This window comes from Oncorhynchus gorbuscha, linkage group LG24, assembly GCF_021184085.1.
Source record: "Oncorhynchus gorbuscha isolate QuinsamMale2020 ecotype Even-year linkage group LG24, OgorEven_v1.0, whole genome shotgun sequence".
Classification (NCBI taxonomy): Eukaryota; Metazoa; Chordata; class Actinopteri; order Salmoniformes; family Salmonidae; genus Oncorhynchus; species Oncorhynchus gorbuscha.
Window position 1 is genome coordinate 11,245,170 of NC_060196.1, and position 17,432 is coordinate 11,262,601.

Here is a 17,432-nt window from a genome sequence, read left to right on the forward strand (position 1 = left end):
CCTGTTGCACCGTTCCCCTCTGTGCATGTGTGACTTTAGATTTCTTAACCACATAAGGGTCTTGGGCAGTTGGATAGTATGCAATAATTCACCAGATTACTTAACTAGATATCTTGCACAAAGACACTAATTTTCTAACCAGATTCTTGATTTACTGCATTTCCTATGATTTACTAATTGAAAGTAATGTAATACATTGATCAATAAATGGTATATCAAGAAGTGATGAGAAGTGTTACCTTACAATAGTGTACAATATACCGTTGAAGCATTGACAGTAGTTAACCTAACCACCTCTTTTACCCCAATCACTCTCAGGTGAAGGACATCTTATTGGAGGCCACAGGAGTTTGGGAAATCAGTGGGATACAATACATGCAGAGATGACCAACCAATCACTGTTGATGAGGTGAGTGGACCCTCAACCCAGCAAGTTATCGTGATAGAGGTTAGTGTAATAGTGTTGCATAAAATATGACAGTTACTTTGTAAATCAAATGTGGCCAGTTTTTCAGAAAGGCTCCCCTCAGCTTTTCATTTGTTTACATGTACATCCTTATCCATCTGCCACAGGGGAGTTTGTGTGACTTTCTCAAACCAAATCAAATGTTATTGGTCACATACACGTGTTTAGCAGATGGTATTGCCGGTCTAGCGAAATGCTTGTGTTTCTAGCTCCAACAGTGCAGTAATATCTAACATATACACAATACACACAAGTCTAAGTAAAGGAATGGAATTAAGAATATATAAGTCTATGGATGAGCAATGTCAGAGGGGCATAGACTAAGATACAGTAGAATACAGAATATACACTTGAAGTCTGAAGTTTACATACACCTTAGCCAAATACATTTAAACTCAGTTTTTCACAATTCCTGACATTTAATCCTCGTAACCATTTCCTGTCTTAGGTCAGTTAGGATCAACACTTTATTTTAAGAATGTGAAATGTCAGAATAATAGTAGAGTGATTTTTTTCAGCTTTTATTTCTTTCATCACATTCCCAGTGGGTCAGAAGTTTACTCAATTAGTATTTGGTAGCATTGCCTTTAAATAGTTTAACTTGGGTCAAATGTTTTGAGGAAACTTCCACAAGCTTCCCACAATAAGTTGGGTGAATTTTGACCCATTCTTCCTGACAGAGCTGGTATAACTGAGTCAGGTTTGTAGGCCTCCTTGCTCGTACACGCTTTTTCAGTTCTGCCCACAAATTGTCTATAGGATTGAGGTCAGGGCTTGAGGTCAGTCCATTTGGAACCAAGCTTTAACTTCTTGACTGATGTCTTGAGATGTTGCTTCAATATATCCACATAATTTTCCTACCTCATGATGCCATCTATTTTGTGAAGTGCACCAGACCCTCCTGCAGCAAAGCACCCCCACAACGAGATGCTGCCACCCCCGTGCTTCACGGATGGGATGGTGTTCTTCGGCTTGCAAGTCTCCCAATTTTTCCTCCAAACGTGACGATGGTCATTATGGCCAAACAGTTCTATTTTTGTTTCATCAGACCAGAGGACATTTCTCCAAAAAGTACGATCTTTGTCCCCATCTGCAGTTGCAAACCGTAGTCTGGCTTTTTTATGGAGGTTTTGGAGCAGTGGCTTCTTCCTTGCTGAGCGGCCTTTCATGTTATGTCGATATAGAACTTGTTTTACTGTGGATATAGATACTTTTGTACCCGTTTCCTCCAGCATCTTCACAAGGTCCTTTGCTGTTGTTCTGGGATTGATTTGCACTTTTGGCACCAAAGTACGTTCATCTCTAGGAGACAGAACACGTCTTCTTCTTGGGTGGTATAATAATATATGCCATTTAGCAGACGCTTTTATCCAAAGCGACTTACAGTCATGTGTGCATGACGGCTGCCTGGTCCCATGGTGTTTATACTTGCGTACTATTGTTTGTACAGATGAACATGGACCTTCAGGCATTTGGAAATTGCTCCCAAGGACGAACCAGACTTGTGGAGGTCTTGGCTGATTTCTTTTGATTTTCCCATGTCAAGCAAAGAGGCACTGAGTTTTAAGGTAGGCCTTGAAATACATCCACAGGTACACCTCCAATTGACTCAAATGATGTCAATTAGCCTATCAGAATCTTCTAAAGCCATGACATAATTTTCTGGAATTTTCCAAGCTGTTTAAAGGCACAGTCAACTTAGTGTATGTAAACTTCTGGAATTGGATACAGTGAATTATAAGTGAAATAATCTGTCTGTAAACAATTGTTGGAACAATTAATTGTGTCATGCACAAAGTAGATGTTCTAACCGACTTGCTAGAACTATAGTTTGTTAACAAGAAATTTGTGGAGTGGTTGAAAAACGAGTTTAATGACTCGAACCTAAGTGTATGTAAACTTCCGACTTCAACTATACATGTGAGATGAGTAATGCAAAATATGCAAACATTGTTAAAGTGGCCAGTGATTTCAAGTCTATATAAATAGGCAGCAGCCTCTAATGTACTAGTACTAATGATGGCTGTTTAAAAGTCTGATGGCTTTGAGATAGAACCTGTTTTTCAGTCTCTCGGTCCCAGACCGTACCATCCTGTGGAGAGCCCTGCGATTGCGGACGGTGCAGTTGCCGTACCAGGCGGTGATACAGCTTGACAGGATGCTCTCAATTGTGCATCTGTAAATGTTTGTGAGGGTTTTAGGTGCCAAGACAATTTCTTTCAGCCTCCTGAGGTTGAAGAGGTGCTGTTGCGCCGCCTTCACCAGACTGTCTGTGTGGGTGAACCTTTTCAGTGGTGTGTACGCCGAGGAACTTGAAGCTTTCCACCTTCTCCACTGCGGTCCTGTCGATGTGGATAGGAGGGTGCCTCCTCTGCTGTTTGCTGAAATCCACGATCATCATTTTTGTATTCTTGACATTGAGTAAGAGGTTATTTTCCTTGCACCACACTCCCAGAGCCCTCAACTCCCAGTAGGCTGTCTCACCGTTGTTGGTAATCAAGCCTACTACTGTTGTATCATCTGCAAACTTGATGAATGAGTTGGAGGCGTGTGTGGCCACGCAGTCATGGGTAGACAGGGAGTACAGGAGGGGGGCTGAGTACGCACCCTTGTGGGGCCCCAGTGTTGAGGATCAGCGAAGTGGAGGTGCTGTTTCCTAACTTCACCACCTGGGTGTGGCCTGTCAAGCAGTCCAGGACCCAGTTGCACAGGGCGGTGTTCAGACCCAGGACCTCAAGCTTAATGATGAGCTTGGAGGGTACTATGGTGTTGAATGCTGAGCTATAGTCAATGAACAGCATTCTTACATACAGTGGGGCAAAAAGGTATTTACTCAGCCACCAATTGTGCAAGTTCTCCCACTTCAAAAGATGAGGCCTGTAATTTTCATCATAGGTACACTTCAACTATGACAGACAAAATGAGAAAAAAAAATCCAGAAAATCACATTGTAGGATTTTTAATGAATTGATTTGCAAATTATGGTGGAAAATAAGTATTTGGTCACCTACAAACAAGCAAGATTTCTGTCTCTCACAGACCTGTAACTTCTTCTTTAAGAGGCTCCTCTGTCCTCCACAAGTTAACCGGAATTAATGGCACCTGTTTGAACTTGTTATCAGTATAAAAGACACCTGTCCACAACCTCAAACAGTCACACTCCAAACTCCACTATGGCCAAGACCAAAGAGCTGTCAAAGGACACCAGAAACAAAATTGTAGACCTGCACCAGGCTGGGAAGACTGAATCTGCAATAGGTAAGCAGCTTGGTTTGAAGAAATCAACTGTGGGAGCAATTATTAGGAAATGGAAGACATACAAGACCACTGATAATCTCCCTCGATCTGGGGCTCCACGCAAGATCTCACCCCGTGGGGTCAAAATGATCACAAGAACGGTGAGCAAAAATCCCAGAACCACACGGGAGGACCTAGTGAATGACCTGCAGAGAGCTGGGACCAAAGTAACAAAGCCTACCATCAGTAACACACTACGCCGCCAGGGACTCAAATCCTGCAGTGCCAGACGTGTCCCCCTGCTTAAGCCAGTACATGTCCAGGCCCGTCTGAAGTTTGTTAGAGAGCATTTGGATGATCCAGAAGAAGATTGGGAGAATGTCATATGGTCAGATGAAACCAAAATATAACTTTTTGGTAAAAACTCAACTCGTCGTGTTTGGAGGACAAAGAATGCTGAGTTGCATCCAAAGAACACCATACCTACTGTGAAGCATGGGGGTGGAAACATCATGCTTTGGGGCTGTTTTTCTGCAAAGGGACCAGGACGACTGATCCGTGTAAAGGAAAGAATGAATGGGGCCATGTATCGTGAGATTTTGAGTGAAAACCTCCTTCCATCAGCAAGGGCATTGAAGATGAAACGTGGCTAGGTCTTTCAGCATGACAATGATCCCAAACACACCGCCCGGGCAACGAAGGAGTGGCTTCGTAAGAAGCATTTCAAGGTCCTGGAGTGGCCTAGCCAGTCTCCAGATCTCAACCCCATAGAACATCTTTGGAGGGAGTTGAAAGTCTGTGTTGCCCAGCAACAGCCCCAAAACTCTGCTCTAGAGATCTGCATGGAGGAATGGGCCAAAATACCAGCAACAGTGTGTGAAAACCTTGTGAAGACTTTTTGATCTCTGTCATTGCCAACAAAGGGTATATAACAAAGTATTGAGAAACTTGTGTTATTGACCAAATACTTATTTTCCACCATAATTTGCTAATAAATTAATAAAAAATCCTACAATGTGATTTTCTGGATTTTTTTTCTAATTTTGTCTGTCATAGTTGAAGTGTACCTATGATGAAAATTACAAGCCTCTCTCTCTTATTTTTAAGTGGGAGAACTTGCACAATTGGTGGCTGACTAAATACTTTTTTTGCCCCACTGTAGGTATTCTTCTTGTCCAGGTGGGATAGGGCAGTGCCAGTGCAATCGTCTGTGGATCTATTGGGGCGGTTAGCAAATTGAAGTGGGTCTAGGGTGACAGGTAAGGTAGACGTGATATGATCCTTGACTCGTCTCTCAAAGCACTTCATGATGGCAGAAGTGAGCGCCACAGGGCGATAGTCATTTAGTTCAGTTAACTTTACTTTCTTGGGTACAGGAACAATTTTGGCCATCTTGAAGCATGTTGGGACAGCAGACTGGGATAGGGAGAAATCTAATGTGTCCGTAAACACACCAGCCAGCTGGTCTGCGCATGCGGCTTGAGATGCCATCTGGGCCAGCAGCCTTGTGAGGGTTAACACTCTTAAATGTCTTACTTACGTCGGCCACGGAGAAGGAGAGCCCACAAATTCTTATTTACAATGACGGCCTACTCTGGCCAAACCCGGACGACGCTGGGACAATTGTGCGCTGCCCTATGGGGCTCCCAATCACGGCCGAATGTGATACTGGATTCGAACCAGGTACTATAGTGACACCTTTTGCATTGAGATGCAGTGCCTTAGACCGCTAAGACACACTCTGAAGTCCTTGTACCTCAAGCTCTAGACCCTCAGAGGTAGTAATCACACCTGTGGGAAGAAGGGCATTCTTCTTACCAAACCACATTACCTTTGTTTTGGAGGTGTTCAGAACAAGGTTAAGGGTAGAGAAAGCTAGTTGGACTAAGAAATCTTTGTTGTAGAGCATTTAACACATAATCCGGGGATGGGCCAGCTGAGTATAAGACTGTATCATCTGCATATAAATGGATGAGAGAGCTTCCTACTGCCTGAGCTATGTTGTTGATGTAAATTGAGAAGAGCGTGGGGCCTACGATCGAGCCTTGGGGTACTCCCGTGGTGACAGGCAGTGGCTGAGACAACAGATCTTCTGACTTTATGCACTCGTTAACCTGTTTGGGATAGGGGGCAGCATTTTCACGTTTGGATGAAAAGCGTGCCCAGAGTAAACTGTCTGCTACTCAGGCCCAGTTGCTAATATATGCATAGTATTGGTAGGTTTGGTAGAAAACACTCCGAAGTTTCTAAAACTGTTTGAATTATGTCTGTGAGTATAACAGAACACATATGGCAGGTGAAAACCTGAGAAAAATCCAACCGGGAAGTGGGAAATCTGAGGTTTGTAGTTTTTCAACTCATTGCCTATCCAATATACAGTGTCTATGGGGTCATATTGCACTTCCTAAGGCTTCCACTAGATGTCAACAGTCGTTAGAACCTTTTTTGAGGATTCTACTGTGAAGTGAGAGCTGTTTGAGCCAGGTGTCATGAGCTGATCATGCGTGTGCACGTGAGAAGTAGCTGCGTTCCATCGCATTTCTAAAGACAAAGGAATTCTCCGGTTGGAACATTATTGAAGATGTATGTTAAAAACATCCTTAAGATTGATTCTATACATCGTTTGACATGTTTCTATGAACTGTAATATCACTTTTTGGACTGAACGTTCGCCTGGACTTGCTCGCGCCTCGTGAGTTTGGATTCGTGAACTGAACGTGCTAACAAAAGGAAGTATTTGGACATAAATTATGGACTTTATGTTACACAATACATGTATGTTTTGTTAACGATAAAGTCTTATGAGTGTCATCTGATGAAGATCATCAAAGGTTAGTGAATATTTATAACGCTATTTCTGACTTTTACTGACTGCACAACATGGCGTGTAACTGTATGGCTTGTTTTTGTTGTCCGAGCGCTGTACTCAGATTATTGCATGGTTTGCTTTTTCCGTAAAGTTTTTTTGCAATCTGACACAGCGGTTGCATTAAGGAGAAGTATATCTTTAATTCCATGTATAACACTTGTATTTTCATCAACATTTATGATGAGTATTTCTGTAAATTGATGTGGCTCTATGCAAATTCGCCGGATGTTTTCAAAGCACAACATTACTGAACAATAATGCGCCAATGTAAACTGATAATTTTCAATATAAATATAAACTTTATCGAACAAAACATACATGTATTGTGTAACATGAAGTCCTATGAGTGCCATCTGATGAAGATCAAAGGTTAGTGATTCATTTTATCTCTTTTTGCTTTTTGTGACTCCTCTCTTTGGCTGGAAAATGGATGTATGTGTTTTTGTGACTAGGCTCTGACCTAACAATCATATTTTGTGCTTTCGCTGTAAAGCCTTTTTGAAATCGGACACGATGGGTAGATTAACAAGAAGTGAAGCTTTAATTTGGTGTTTTGCACTTGTGAATGTATGAAAGTAAAATATTTCTAAAGATTTTGAATTTTGCGCTCTGCCTTTTCAGCGGATGTGGTCGAGGGGTTCCGCTAGCCCTAACAAGTTAAGGTTGCAGTGACACATCCATAACCTGAGCGGAAACCTGATTGCATACCCGAGAGAATACTTTAGACATCACGAAAGCCAGTCAGTTGATTATTGACAAGTTTTTCTAACATTTTAATAAACAGGACAAAATAAGGCCTATAACAGTTAGTATCAGCTTGATCTCCACCTTTAAAAATAAAGGACAAATTGTGGCTGCCTTCCAAGCAATGGGAACCTCCCCAGAAAGGAGAGACAGGCTTGGCGATGATAGGGGCAGCAACCTTAAAGAGGAAAGGGGAGCTCCTTTAGCACCACGGACTCAGTGACTGCCTGCAGGAAGAAACTTTGTAGCGGGACATGGGGAAAAAGAGGGAGAAGCATCGGGGATATTTGCATTAGAAGGGATGGGAGATGAGGAACCTTCGCCCTAGTCGGAGGTCCTAAGCACTCTGGAGCAGGTTTTCATCAAGGATCTCTCTGAATTTTGCTCCGTTCATCTTTCCATAGATCCTACCTAGTCTCCCAGTCCCTGCTGCTGAAAAACATCCCCACAGCAAGATGCTGCCATCACCATGCTTCACCGTAAGGATGGTGCCAGGTTCTCTCGAAGTGACGCTTGGCATTCAGGCCAACAAGTTTAATCTTGGTTTCATCTGACCAGAGAATCTTGTTTCTCATGGTCTGAGAGTCGTTAGGTGCCTTTTGTCAAACTCCAAGTGGGCCTCCCTGACCAAGGCCCTTCTCCTCCAATTGCTCAGTTTTGCCCGGGCGGCCAACTCTTGGTGGTTGGAAGAGTCTTGGTGGTTCCAAACTTCTTCCATTTAAGAATGATCGGGCCACTGTGTTCTTGGTACTTCAATGCTGCAGAAATGTTTTGGTACCCTTCCTCAGATCTGTGCCTCGACACAATCCTGTCTCCGAGCTCTACGGACAATTCCTTCAACTTCATTGCTTGATGTTTGCTCTGACATGCACTGTCAAATGTGGGACCTTATATAGACAGGTGCGTGCCTTTCCAAATCATGTACAATCAATTTTATTTACTACAGGTGCACTCCAATCAAGTTATAGAAACATCAAGGATGATCAATGGAAACAGGATGCACCTGACCTCAATTTCGAGTCTCAAAGCAAAGAGTCTGAATACTTATGTAAATAAGGTATTTATAAAAACCTGTTCTCACTTTGTCATTATAGGGTATTGTGTGTAGATTGATGAAAAATGATTTTAAAAAATATGGCTATAATGTAACAATGTGGAAAAAGTCAAGGGGTCGAAATACTTTCCGAAGGCACTGTAAATATGCAAAAACAATGTGGCAAAGAAATGAAAGCTTTCAATTCAGGACACAAAGTTATGTTTGGGAAAAACACTACACATCACTGAGTGCCGTTCATATTTTCAAGCATGGTGGTGGCTACATCATGTTTTGGGTATGCTTGTCATCGGCAAAGACTAGGGAGTTTTTTTAGGATAAAATGTAACGGTATAGAGCTAAGCACAGGCAAAAACCTAACGAAAAATCTGGTTCAGTCTGCTTTCCAACAGACAAATGGGAGACAAATTCAGCTTTCAGCAGGACAATAACCTAAAACACAAGGCCAAATATACATTGGAGTTGCTTAGCAAGATGACATTGAATGTTCCTAAGTGGCCTAGTTACTGTTTTGACTTTAATTGGCTTGAAAATCTATGGCAAGAATTGAAAATGGCAGTCTAGAAAGGATCAACAACCAACTTGACAGCTTGAAGAATTTAAAAAAGAATAATGTGCAAATATTGTACAATCAATCCAGGTGTGCAAAGCTCTAATAGACTTACCCAGAAACTCACAGCTGTAACCGCTGACAAAGGTGATTCTAACATGTATTGTTTCATGGGTGTGAATACTTTTGTATATGAGATTTCTGTATTTCATTTTCAATAAATTTGCTAACATTAAAAAAATTATGTTTTCACTTTGTCATTATGGAGTATTGTGTTTTCAGTGGCTTGCAAAAGTATTCACCTCCCTTGGCATTTTTCCTATTTTGTTTGCTTACAACCTTGAATTCAAGTGGATTTTTGGGGGGTTTGTATCATTTGATTAACACAACAACACTTAAGATGCAAAATAGTTTTTATTGTTTAACAAATAAAGAAATAAGACAAAAAAACTTGTGTGCATTACTAATCACCCCCACCCCCAAAGCTGCAAGTCTCTATAAGCTTGGCAGATCTAGCCACTGGGATCTTTGCCCATTCTTCAAGGAAAAACTGCTCCAGCTCCTTCAAGTTGGATGGGTTCTGCTGGTGTACAGCAATCTTTAAGTCATACCACAGATTCTCAATTGGATTGAGGTCTGGGTTTGACTAGGCCATTCCAAGACATGGAAATGTTTCCCCTTAAACCACTCAAGTGTTGCTTTAGTGTAACAGTCTTGCTTCCATCCCTCTCCTCGCCCCAACCTGGGCTCGAACCACGGACCCTCTGAACACAACAGCAGCCACCCTCGAAGCATCGTTACCCGTTGCGCTACAAAGGCCGCGTGCTTGCAGAGCAAGGGCAACAGCTACTTCAAGGTCTTGGTAAGTGACTTCACATCGGTTACACTCACCCCCTTTTGACCTCATCCTTTTCCGCAGCAACCAGTGATCCAGGTCAACAGCATCAATGTAACAGTATTGCTTCCGTCCCTAACGGATTTAATGGTGCTCCTTGGGATGTTCAAAATTTCTGATATTTTTTTGTAACCCAACCCTGATCTGTACTTCTCCACAACTTTGTCCCTGACCTGTTTGGAGAGCTCTTTGGTCTTCATGGTGCCACTTGCTTAGTGGTGTTGCAGACTCTGGGGCCTTTCAGAACAGGTTTGTATATATACTGAGATCATGTGACAGATCATGTGCCACTTAGATTGCACATAGGTGGACTTTATTTAACTAATTATGTGACTTCTAAAGGTAATTGGATGCACCAGATCTTATTTAGGGGCTTCATAGCAAAGGGGGTGAATACATATGCACGCACCACTTTTTATTTTTTTGAAACAAGTTTTTTTTTTTCATTTCACTTCAACAATTTGGACTATTTTGTGTATGTCCATTACATCAAATCCAAATCTATTTAAATTACAGGTTGTAATGCAACAAAATAGGAGAAACGCCAAGGGGGATGAATCCTTTTCAAGGCACTGTAGTTGGGTGAGAAAAACAATCGATTTAATACATTTTGAATTCAGGCTGTAACACAACAAAATGTGGAATAAGTCAAGGGGTATAAATACTTTCTGAAGGCACTGTATATCTTATTTTTTCACCACATTTCCATGAATTTGATATGCGTGAAGCCTATTAAAAACACGTACCTCTTGTGTCAGTCTGCAGAGGCTGCAGGTCCTGGGGTCAAGCAGGAGAGGTCTGAAGGAGGGGAGGACCCACGGCACAGCAGAGACATCCAGACTGGACCAGCGACTGGAGTGGCGCCCCCTGTAGCCACGGCGGAACCCAACACCACCCCAGCGCAGCCTAGGACCCAATGCAGCATCACGGAGGTCAGTGGAACGCCGAACGCCGCCCTCAAGTCAGAGATGGACACCGAGACAAATCAAATCAAATTGTATTTGTCACATACACATGGTTAGCAGATGTTAATGCGAGTGTAGCGAAATGCTTGTGCTTCTAGTTCCGACAATGCAGTGATAACCAACAAGTAATCTAACTAACAATTCCAAAACTACTGTCTTATACACAGTGTAAGGGGATAAGGAACATGTACATAAGGATATATGAATGAGTGATGGTACAGAGCAGCATACAGTAGATGGTATCGAGTACAGTATATACATATGAGATGAGTGTGTAGACAAAGTAAACAAAGTGGCATAGTTAAAGTGGCTAGTGATACATGTGTTACATAAGGATGCAGTCGATGATGTAGAGTACAGTATATACATATGCATATGAGATGAATAATGTAGGGTAAGTAACATTATATAAGGTAGCATTGTTTAAAGTGGCTAGTGATATATTTACATCATTTCCCATCAATTCCCATTATTAAAATGGCTGGAGTTGGGTCAGTGTCAATGACAGTGTGTTGGCAGCAGCCACTCAGTGTTAGTGGTGGCTGTTTAACAGTCTGATGGCCTTGAGATAGAAGCTGTTTTTCAGTCTCTCGGTCCCAGCTTTGATGCACCTGTACTGACCTCGCCTTCTGGATGATAGCGGGGTGAACAGGCAGTGGTTCGGTGGTTGATGTCCTTGATGATCTTTATGGCCTTCCTGTAACAACGGGTGGTGTAGGTGTCCTGGAGGGCAGGTAGTTTGCCCCGGTGATGCGTTGTGCAGTCCTCACTACCCTCTGGAGAGCCTTACGGTTGAGGGCGGAGCAGTTGCCGTACCAGGCGGTGATACAGCCCGCCAGGATGCTCTCGATTGTGCATCTGTAGAAGTTTGTGAGTGCTTTTGGTGACAAGCCGAATTTCTTCAGCCTCCTGAGGTTGAATAGGCGCTGCTGCGCCTTCTTCACGACGCTGTCAGTGTGAGTGGACCAATTCAGTTTGTCTGTGATGTGTATGCCGAGGAACTTAAAACTAGCTACCCTCTCCACTACTGTTCCATCGATGTGGATAGGGGGTGTTCCCTCTGCTGTTTCCTGAAGTCCACAATCATCTCCTTAGTTTTGTTGACGTTGAGTGTGAGGTTATTTTCCTGACACCACACTCCGAGGGCCCTCACCTCCTCCCTGTAGGCCGTCTCGTCGTTGTTGGTAATCAAGCCTACCACTGTTGTGTCGTCCGCAAACTTGATGATTGAGTTGGAGGCGTGCGTGGCCACGCAGTCGTGGGTGAACAGGGAGTACAGGAGAGGGCTCAGAACGCACCCTTGTGGGGCCCCGTGTTGAGGATCAGCGGGGAGGAGATGTTGTTGCCTACCCTCACCACCTGGGGGCGGCCCGTCAGGAAGTCCAGTACCCAGTTGCACAGGGCGGGGTCGAGACCCAGGGTCTCGAGCTTGATGACGAGCTTGGAGGGTACTATGGTGTTGAATGCCGAGCTGTAGTCGATGAACAGCATTCTCACATAGGTATTCCTCTTGTCCAGGTGGGTTAGGGCAGTGTGCAGTGTGGTTGAGATTGCATCGTCTGTGGACCTATTTGGGCGGTAAGCAAATTGGAGTGGGTCTAGGGTGTCAGGTAGGGTGGAGGTGATATGGTCCTTGACTAGTCTCTCAAAGCACTTCATGATGACGGAAGTGAGTGCTACGGGGCGGTAGTCGTTTAGCTCAGTTACCTTAGCTTTCTTGGGAACAGGAACAATGGTGGCCCTCTTGAAGCATGTGGGAACAGCAGACTGGTATAGGGATTGATTGAATATGTCCGTAAACACACCGGCCAGCTGGTCTGCGCATGCTCTGAGGGCGCGGCTGGGGATGCCGTCTGGGCCTGCAGCCTTGCGAGGGTTAACACGTTTAAATGTCTTACTCACCTCGGCTGCAGTGAAGGAGAGACCGCATGTTTCCGTTGCAGGCCGTGTCAGTGGCACTGTATTGTCCTCAAAGCGGGCAAAAAAGTTAGTCTGCCTGGGAGCAAGACATCCTGGTCCGTGACTGGGCTGGATTTCATCTTGTAGTCCGTGATTGACTGTAGACCCTGCCACATGCCTCTTGTGTCTGAGCCATTGAATTGAGATTCCACTTTGTCTCTGTACTGACGCTTAGCTTGTTTAATAGCCTTACGGAGGGAATAGCTGCACTGTTTGTATTCAGTCATGTTGCCAGACACCTTGCCCTGATTAAAAGCAGTGGTTCGCGCTTTCAGTTTCACGCGAATGCTGCCATCAATCCACGGTTTCTGATTAGGGAATGTTTTTATCGTTGCTATGGGAACGACATCTTCGACGCACGTTCTAATGAACTCGCACACCGAATCAGCGTATTCGTCAATATTCCCATCTGACGCAATACGAAACATGTCCCAGTCCACGTGATGGAAGCAGTCTTGGAGTGTAGAGTCAGCTTGGTCTGACCAGCGTTGGACAGACCTCAGCGTGGGAGCCTCTTGTTTTAATTTCTGCCTGTAGGCAGGGATCAGCAAAATGGAGTCGTGGTCAGCTTTTCCGAAAGGGGGCGGGGCAGGGCCTTATATGCGTCGCGGAAGTTAGAGTAACAATGATCCAAGGTTTTACCACCCCTGGTTGCGCAATCGATATGCTGATAAAATTTAGGGAGTCTTGTTTTCAGATTGGCTTTGTTAAAATCCCCAGCTACAATGAATGCAGCCTCCGGATAAATGTTTTCCAGTTTGCAAAGAGTTAAATAAAGTTCGTTCAGAGCCATCGATGTGTCTGCTTGGGGGATATATACGGCTGTGATTATAATCGAAGAGAATTCTCTTGGAAGATAATGCGGTCTACATTTGATTGTGAGGAATTCTAAATCAGGTGAACAGAAGGATTTGAGTTCCTGTATGTTTCCTTCATCACACCATGTCCCGTTAGTCATGAGGCATACGCCCCCGCCACTCTTCTTACCAGAGAGATGTTTGTTTCTGTCGGCGCGATGCGTGGAGAAACCAGTTGGCTGCACCGCCCTGGATAGCGTTTTCCCAGTAAGCCATGTCTCCGTAAAGCAAAGAACGTTGCAGTCTCTGATGTCCCTCTGGAATGCCACCCTTGCTCGGATTTCATCAACCTTGTTGTCGAGAGACTGGACATTGGCAAGAAGAATACTGGGAAGTGGTGCGCGATGTGCCCTTTTTCGGAGTCTGACCAGAACACCGCCGCGTTTCCCTCTTTTTCGGAGTCGTTTCCTTGGGTCGCTGCATGCGATCCATTCCGTTGTCCTGTTTGTAAGGCAGAACACAGGATCCGCGTCGCGGAAAACATATTCTTGGTCGTACTGATGGTGAGTTGACGCTGATCTTATATTCAGTAGTTCTTCTCGACTGTATGTAATGAAACCTAAGATGACCTGGGGTACTAATGTAAGAAATAACACGTAAAAAAACAAAAAACTGCATAGTTTCCTAGGAACGCGAAGCGAGGCGGCCATCTCAGTCGGCGCCGGAAGACATTAACATGGCTGGGACAACTGGGCTGTCCTCCTGCTCCCCGCTCAGAGAATTTACTTTACGGTAGCCCGAGGATGGTTCTATACCATCAGGACTCAGGTGACTCGTTACAGGCTGGCAATGATCCGTCTTGTTCATACGCTACAGAGATAGCTGGTGACATGCCTGTGGGCTTAGATACACAGACTAATCCAATGAGAGGGGAAATGAACCTGTACAGTAGTAGTGTATACTCTGAAGGGCGCCTAGAAAAGAAAGAGGTTATAGTGGTAGATGAGGTGAAAGCGGAGGGTGATGCACCTCTGACATGGAATGTAGACGAGACTCACTTAAGAGAAGGACACTCACTAGGCAACACCAGTGACTTCTTAGACTACAATGTGGTGACCCACTCCCCTTTACTCTCTTTCAGGGATCGTGACCCAGTGTCCACGTCGATGGCACCTTCTGATTCACACGGTCGCATCCTTTTCGATCAGGTATTGAACTCAAACAAAAGGAATAGAGCTAAGGGTCAGGGAGGGCGAGTCACATCAGGCAATAGTAAAGAGAAACGGTTCCTCTGCATGTTCTGTAACAAAGCCTTCAGCTGCCCCCAGAAGGTGGAGATTCACCAGAGGGTCCACACAGGGGAGAAACCCTTCAGCTGTACCCAGTGTCACATGCGCTTCGCCCAGGCTTGCACCCTGAAGAGGCACCAAAGGGTCCACACGGGGGAGAAACCCTACAGCTGTACCCAGTGTCACATGCGCTTTGCCCAGGCTGGTAACCTGAAGATGCACCTGAAGGTCCACACGGGAGAAAGGTCTTCTGACATTTAGATAAAATCCTGCATTAAAGACTGATGAATTGTCATTGTTGTCAGCATAAAATATCCACAGATGCATTTGGAATACTGAGTAACATATTTCAGTGTTGAATATTCCTGGGTAGAATATTTCATCCAGATGTGTGATATATAAGCCTAAAAAGTCTATACTGTGTAAGCTAGATGTTGGTCACAAATGCCCATTTCATTTCTTCCATTCAACTTAATTTTTTCCACAAGAAAATGAATTCAATTTATCAAATTCATTCAGTTTGTTGTTGAGACATGTGTGGTTTTCACATGGTGTATTTAACACTTGTTTCTGTTTAATAAACACAAAATGGGACTTTTCATTTTAAGACTTTCATTGAGACTTTTAGTATACATCACATCTGATCTCACCCTATTCTTTATAAACACAATGTTTTATAACCAATATACACTTACTAAATATACCTAAGACTTGCCCCATAACCTGAAGTTTAATGTTAATGTTTCAAACATGCATACTGCCTCCAGCTCACACTGCAAGTGGTGTGTGATGCACTGAATGGCGAATGGGAAGTGCGCTTCAATTACCAGTTGAGAATTAAAAACAGTATCGCTATGTAATAGCGACCAACACTTGCATGTGCGGTGCGCTTTTAACAGCTGTGTTTTCCCGCTAATTGTATTACGGAAAGAAAATTCGCACACTACCTTGTGCACATTGCTGCGCTTATGTGAAGAAATACTAGTTTATCAACATTTTAAGCTAAACTTTCTGATCTGTTGCATCAGCCTCATTGCTTTAAAAAAAAATTGATGTAGCCGAGGCCTACTGGTTGATTGACTTTGATCTTTCGTCCCACAACAGTCCCAGAGTCTGTTAGGAATAGGCTATTTCTTTCTCGCACAAAACGACAAGCTGACCAATAGAATTGGTACTCTTTTCTACTATTGGGGATAGTAGATTGACATAGGCTAGTGATAATGCTGTTTGACTTTTGTTCAGCTAACAAGAAGAGTATCAATGTGAACAGTTATTCTAACATCTTCAATGTGCGCATCGGAATTCGGTAAGAAGGATGCACTTCTATTGAGCTGAATGACAAATGTCAATGTGATTTCTGTCATTCTGAGCACCGTGGGTGGACGCCTAATCAGGTTATGAACCTAATGCATATGGGTCCGGTACATTTCTCAAATGTCAGATAAATGAAAATGCTTCCAGTTAAATGTCCGGTATCACCTGTCACTTCCAGGAGGAGAAGGGTCCACAGGTGCTGCTGGTGAAGGAGGAGGGGTGAGAGGAGAGTCTGGGGAACTCTGAGGGGACTATCATTATGGAGGACAACCAGACTACATCTCCTCCTGAACTTAGAGGAACCAGCTGAGCAGCACACAAACACACAGTCTCACTGAGGTGTGCCCAATTGTAGAGTATGAATAGTATTAGGTCAGAGCCCGAATCCACACTAAAAAAGTGAGTGCTGACCTGCATCAGTTTTGCCTTTTAGATCATAATGAATAAGATTATATGTACAGATCCTAGATCAGCACTCCTACTCTGATACATGTTGTCTTAAATGTGGGACCATGTCTTTTGAATGATCAAACCATTAAAGACAAGTAATCAAATCAACTAACATGTTTGCATAGTACTCATAGCAATCCCTCATTGCCCAATCAGAAGATGCTCCATATCAGATTTCTAAGTCCAACATCCTCTTACTCTGTATCTCTTACAGTCAGTAGACATGGAGGATGGGAAGCCTGATCTGCTGCTGGTCAAAGAAGAGACCGTAGAGGATGGACCAGAGAGCATTGATCTGCTGAGTGGACTAAAGATGGGGGAGCAAGGTAAGGGAGAAATACTGTACATATAACCTACATACAGTAATAGATTTACATTTACATTTAAGTCATTTAGCAGACGCTCTTATCCAGAGCGACTTACAAATTGGTGCATTCACCTTATGACATCCAGTGGAACAGCCACTTTACAATAGTGCATCTAAATATTTTAATGAGAAGGATTACTTTATCCTATCCTAAGTATTCCTTAAAGAGGTGGGGTTTCAGGTGTCTCTGGAAGGTGGTGATCGACTCCGCTGTCCTGGCGTCGCGAGGGAGTTCGTTCCACCATTGGGGAGCCAGAGCAGCGAACAGTTTTGACTGGGCTGAGCGGGAACTGTACTTCCTCAGTGGTAGGGAGGCGAGCAGGCCAGAGGTGGATGAACGCAGTGCCCTTATTTGGGTGTAGGGCCTGATCAGAGCCTGGAGGTACTGAGGTGCCGTTCCCCTCACAGCTCCGTAGGCAAGCACCATGGTCTTGTAGCGGATGCGAGCTTCAACTGGAAGCCAGTGGAGAGAGCGG

General features: G+C 43.9%; 3 protein-coding genes across 5 annotated transcripts in view; 1 reads left to right on the forward strand and 2 right to left on the reverse strand.

Moving 5' to 3' along the window:
• Window positions 1–17,432, reverse strand: part of LOC124012438 (zinc finger protein 606-like) — a 1,040,669-nt gene that overhangs the window by 689,999 nt on the left and 333,238 nt on the right. The window lies entirely within an intron of this gene.
• The window catches only part of LOC124012437, a 971,157-nt gene that overhangs the window by 653,823 nt on the left and 299,902 nt on the right, over window positions 1–17,432 (reverse strand). The gene's annotated exons all lie outside the window — the stretch shown is intronic.
• Window positions 10,295–16,448, forward strand: LOC124012493 (protein krueppel-like). 3 transcript variants are annotated; one of them, XR_006834720.1, is made up of 4 exons: window positions 10,295–10,397; window positions 10,574–10,747; window positions 14,678–14,744; window positions 16,318–16,448. XR_006834720.1 is itself a non-coding variant. In XM_046326163.1 (3 exons), the coding sequence occupies exons 1-3, from the start codon at window positions 10,338–10,340 to the stop codon at window positions 14,684–14,686; spliced, it is 243 nt and encodes an 80-aa protein (XP_046182119.1). In that variant the 5' UTR covers window positions 10,301–10,337; the 3' UTR covers window positions 14,687–15,301. The 3 variants fall into 3 exon arrangements, 2 of the variants coding, with proteins under 2 accessions (XP_046182119.1, XP_046182118.1); XM_046326163.1 differs by lacking the exon at window positions 16,318–16,448 and having other exon boundaries at window positions 10,301–10,397; window positions 14,678–15,301; XM_046326162.1 differs by lacking the exons at window positions 10,295–10,397; window positions 16,318–16,448 and having other exon boundaries at window positions 10,568–10,747; window positions 14,678–15,301.

Bases quoted from the DNA above. Each gene is read 5' to 3' on its own strand.
- LOC124012493 (XM_046326162.1), top strand. From the start codon at position 14,703: ATGGCACCTTCTGATTCACACGGTCGCATCCTTTTCGATCAGGTATTG.